Raw genomic sequence first — 5,000 nt, 5'->3', positions numbered from 1 at the left:
AGGGTGAGTTTGTATAGCTTCAGTACTTTCAGCAATAAAGAAATGATAATTTTTCAACTTTGTCCTGTTTTATGTAGCTAACAATGGACTTCAATGTAAAGTTGTGAGAGATAGTAATGGAACAAGAATAATATTTCCAGCAATTGAAACCAAAATATGATTATCATTTAGGCTCACATAGTGTTTCATTTACTTTGTGATCGATTCTAAATTAGTTTTTTTTCACAAAGGTATTCACAGTAGTGATGTTACAACCAATGAAGAAATTACCATTTCATATATTTCCAGATAAAACATGAAGCTGGGCTGGCAATGAAGATCTTGGATTCCTCAGCAGCTGAGAGCTTTGAGTCACTCTTTATCAGAAAGATTGAGTTGCACCAAATGTGTGATCAGTTGGTCTCTGTACAGTAAGTGATTTGATGGTGGTCTTTGGTCATATAACTTCTTGTGGCATTTCTTCTTTTTTTCAGCTCTAATTAATACTTTGAGATTTAGGTTTAACAAACTCTTTTTTTATATTATTTGGAAAAATAATGTGTTTGATTGTTGTGGTACGGAAAGATCATGTGTAAATTTTACATGTATCATTTTGATTTGTACTGTACTGTATTATGGAAAACAGTTGACAGTACACAATTTTTATGGATTATGTACAAAAAGTTTATGTGGATTTTCAATTTCATGGAACCTATTCACTTATATTTGCATATTTCTTGGTTTTGTTTTTTGTATTTATCAGTGATCTTTAACTTTTAATCTGTTCATAACTACTACCTATAAATTATATTCTAGGTTTGACAAGTCAGATGTGAAGCGAATATTCAACTCGATAATGACAGAGACACAAGTGTGTAGAATAGACAGGATGGGTGACACGTGTAATCCCGTCTGGTCATCAGTTCTGAAGACTCTGAGATTTGGCCTGGGTGACCGGGCCACTCTGCTCGTACCTCAGAGGATAATACCCCAAACTTGGCCCCTAGATGGTTCACGGCCAGATCCTGTGTGGAAACTAGACTTTGGTCTTGTGCTTGACCCAATTGCTGCATCAGCTTTGTTGACAAAGGTAGCTATTTCAGTGAGGTGATTTGTTTAGACATTATGCTTGTTTTAGTCAAATTCTCTCGGGTAGATCAATAGATATAGGTTTGTGAAAATGTCCCTTTAGCCAGGATGTGATATATATATATATATATATATATATATATATATATATATATATATATATATATATATATATATATATATGTATATATATATATATATATATATATATATATATATATATATATATATATATATATATATATATATATATATATATATATATATATATATATATATATATATATTTATATGTATATATATAAATATATATGTATATAGTTATAGATAGATAGGTAGATAGATAGATAGATAGATTGATACATATAGATATAGATATAGTGTATATGTATATGTTTACATTTATTTATACAACAAAAGATTATAATTAAAATCCAAATCCTAGGGCCCATCTGCAGACTCACCTGAAGTCAAGGAATTCCAAGCTTTCTGGGGCAAGAAGAGCACATTGAGGAGATTCCAGGATGGCAGTTTCCATGAGGCCATTCTGTGGGCTGACCCCAACGTAACGACTGGTCAACGGCGCCTCATTCCAGGGGAAGTTGTCAAGCAGGTACTCAGTCTTCATTATGGGATTCCAAAGAAGAAAGTTCTCTATGTAGCAGGCCAAATGGAAAGTCTTTTGCACGTGCCTGAAAGTTCCGTGAAGGAAGAGTGAGTATAGATTTTTGAATGGTTATGTGTATGTGTAAGGCTTATAAGGGGAACGATATTCATTTATTACATTGTCCTATGCATGCCCTTGAAGAAAGGAAATATTTTGAGTATATTGTTTTGAATAAGAAGAGAAAGAAGTGTTCTTACACCTGTTAACCTTGTTTGAGTTGGTTATTTATATATTTTTATTTTTTCACCATAATCTCATTGACCTGTTTTTAGACTTGAATGAAGTGTCAGTTCTGGTTTTAGATATTTCCAATATGTTATTGTCTTAAGTAATCAACTTTTTAAGATATCCAGCTGATTATAAGCTATGACTGCCAGTAAATAATCCAGAGGAACCAGATTCTCCTTTCTTACTTCTGTATCTCATTGCCTTAGGTATGGAACAGGGGAAGAAGCAACAACTTCAGCCATCCAAGCCTTTGACCGCTTGGCACGTAAGTTGCGATCACTTCACTTGCCTTTAAAGATCACCACAGTCCACTCGACATCAGAAGTAAGTCGACATGCAAGAGTCTTTCCGCCTTTAGGGAAGAATGCAAAGCAGCACTCTGAGGTAAGGATGGGGATTTTGTTTTAACTGATCTTAATTACTTAGTCATGCATACATAGAGAGATGTCTTTCAATGGAGACCATCTTGTGTATTTAAAGTATGTTACTCTTCATAAACTACTTGCTGCTGGGGATGGCATATATGTATATGCCATGCTCACTGTGTGTTTGATTTAGTAATTGTTTTTACATATAGATGGCTCAACATATACTGAGTCACCAATGAGCCAATTACGAGACTAACCTGTCTCACCTGTTTACCCTTTTCCTTGATTTTCAATAATATTTTCTTGTATTTAATACTGCTGGTAGTAATGTCAATAACAATATAGTAATTGTAATGTTTGTAACAAAAATAGCAGTGTCAATATGGATAACATTAGTAAAAAAAAAGCATTTTCCCACTATGTCAAGGAAAGGTGAGGTCACAAGATCTACTAATTGACTCTTTGTGGATAAGCACTGGCAGAGCCATCTATTTACAGAAACATTTAACAAAACAATACCAAAGTGAACGCAACATTTTTCCTGTCGGGTATTGGATTAAGGGATTGTTGTATTTCTGAGAGGAAGGATATTTTCTTTTTTATCATAGTATTGTTTTTTAAGCATTTGTATACAATATGATTCTCTTGTGTAATTTTGTCCCTTGATCTTCTTGCAGAAAGTTGTCATCAAAGAAGACCATATAGAATTATCTAATGAAAATGGAGTTTGCCCATTATTTAACTTTGCTATAAATGGTAAGGATGGTTTTTGTATTTAAGATTTCTGAATTGTTATTCTGTTTTTGGTATCACTGAGTTCTAATTATTTTTCTGTAATGAATATATGCTTTGTACATTTTTATAGTTTTGTCTTTAAAGTAATGTTGAGGAATGAAATTTACTCTGCAAATTCTGATTTTAAAATGATTATTTTCTTATACAGTGATTGCTGTACAGTAATTTGCCTCTATATATTGTTTTGGATGTACTTTCTTTTTAGTTGAAACAAGAACCAAATATGTATTATATGTACAGTGTAGTTATTTTATATTTCTTCTTGAGATTCTGTAATAAAAAGCAAGCACAACTTTGGCTTTACCCATTTCCACTTCAGCCATGTGGCAGTGAAATTTTTGTAATGTCATAATAAATTGTTACTGAAACATCAATCTATCCTGAATTTCATAACGTTAAAGCTGTGAATTTCTGGAAAGAGGAAATCATCAAGGACTACAGATTGCTACATTGCTTATTCCATACATTCAGTTGTATCACACTTTTCATTATGATTTAGGGGATAATGAAAAAGATTGTTGACAAAACAAGCATTTTTGGTCATGTAACATAAACAAAGGCTATGATTGGTCAACGGCCAATTAAGATTTACCTTAATGGTTAGTATTTATTGATGTAAGCCAACAAATGTGTCAAGTTGTCAATTACAACAAACTCGGCATAATTTAGTTGTTTATACCTTTAAAATAAGGTCTCTGATTTCAACCTACCTGTGTATCTTTACACTTATCGACAGCACCTCCAATCGTGCTCGCACAAAGAAATAAAAAAAAATATAAGATAAGAACAGAATGTATATGCTTGTTCCTTTTTCTTTTACAGTCATTGTGTTTCTGGAGATGAGTGGGAAGTGGCCTGATGATGTTCTGGCCATTCAAGCCATTAAAGCTGAATTCTACAAGAGCATGTTTGACCTGCTTGTGAAGGAGAACATCAAAGCAATTGTCTTCCCTCGTTTCCTGCAGGTCCTCTGGGTGAGTATGCTTTTGTCTTCAGATGGACTTTGTTATTATTCTTAGACTTCAAGTATTTTTCTTTCATTACATTTGTTGTTAATTTTTTGTTAGCTTTAAAGTCTATCATTTGGTTATTTTCTTGCTTCATGGAGAAAGAAGATTGATTTTCATGGGAAATTATTAACTGATTTTTTTTTTTTCTTTTTCTTTTTCTTTTTTCTTTCTTTTGGATAGGTAGTTTGATATCAGTATATGTATATGTAGATAAATCTTCTTTTTCTTCTTCTTCTTCTTTACCAAAGATGACTGGACAAAGAAAAAAGTGTGTTTAAGAGTCATCAATTACAATTTATTTCTAAGACTTGATTTATGCTACAGGAAGGCTATGTTTTTCGCATCGAGGTTTGTTACCGCCGAGAGATCTACCTGCAAAGGCTGGTAGAAACTCCCGATGGAGACTGGAAGGAGAAGGACACAGAGGCTGCTATCAATCTAGAAAAGCAAATGGAAATGATCCCCAAAATTACAACCAGTCTTGCAAGGTACATTAACCCCGTATATGCCATTGCCCATTGTGTTTGTTGAATTTAGTAATTGTTTTTACATATAGATGGCTCCACAAGGACAGTCACCAATGAGCCAATTACGCGAACTACCTGACTAACCTGTTTATTCTTTTTCCTTGATTTTTTATAATATTTTCTAATATTCAGTATTACTGTTAGTAATGTCAGTTACAATATAATAATCATAATGTTTATAAGAAAAATAACAATGTCAGTATTAATAGCATCAGGAAAAAAAAGAGCATTTTCCCACTTTTTCAAGGAAAAGTGAGGTCTCAAGTTCTACTAATTGACTTGTGGCTAAGCATTGGCAGAGCCATCTTTGTGTAGAAACATTGAACCAAGCATTGCC

General features: G+C 32.9%; 1 protein-coding gene across 1 annotated transcript in view; it reads left to right on the top strand.

The window, feature by feature from the left end:
• The window catches only part of Mat89Ba (nucleolar protein 6 Mat89Ba), an 18,129-nt gene that overhangs the window by 9,079 nt on the left and 4,050 nt on the right, over positions 1–5,000 (top strand). The window contains exons 10-17 of the mRNA XM_070121053.1: positions 1–3; positions 289–410; positions 796–1,069; positions 1,514–1,782; positions 2,170–2,347; positions 3,009–3,087; positions 3,949–4,100; positions 4,461–4,624. The exon at positions 1–3 is cut by the window's left edge and continues 158 nt beyond it. Of these exons, the coding sequence (XP_069977154.1) occupies positions 1–3; positions 289–410; positions 796–1,069; positions 1,514–1,782; positions 2,170–2,347; positions 3,009–3,087; positions 3,949–4,100; positions 4,461–4,624 (1,241 nt within the window). The remainder of the gene's footprint in view (positions 4–288; positions 411–795; positions 1,070–1,513; positions 1,783–2,169; positions 2,348–3,008; positions 3,088–3,948; positions 4,101–4,460; positions 4,625–5,000) is intronic.

This window comes from Penaeus vannamei, chromosome 4, assembly GCF_042767895.1.
Source record: "Penaeus vannamei isolate JL-2024 chromosome 4, ASM4276789v1, whole genome shotgun sequence".
Lineage (NCBI taxonomy): Eukaryota > Metazoa > Arthropoda > Malacostraca > Decapoda > Penaeidae > Penaeus > Penaeus vannamei.
This window is presented reverse-complemented; position numbering and strand designations above follow the sequence as displayed.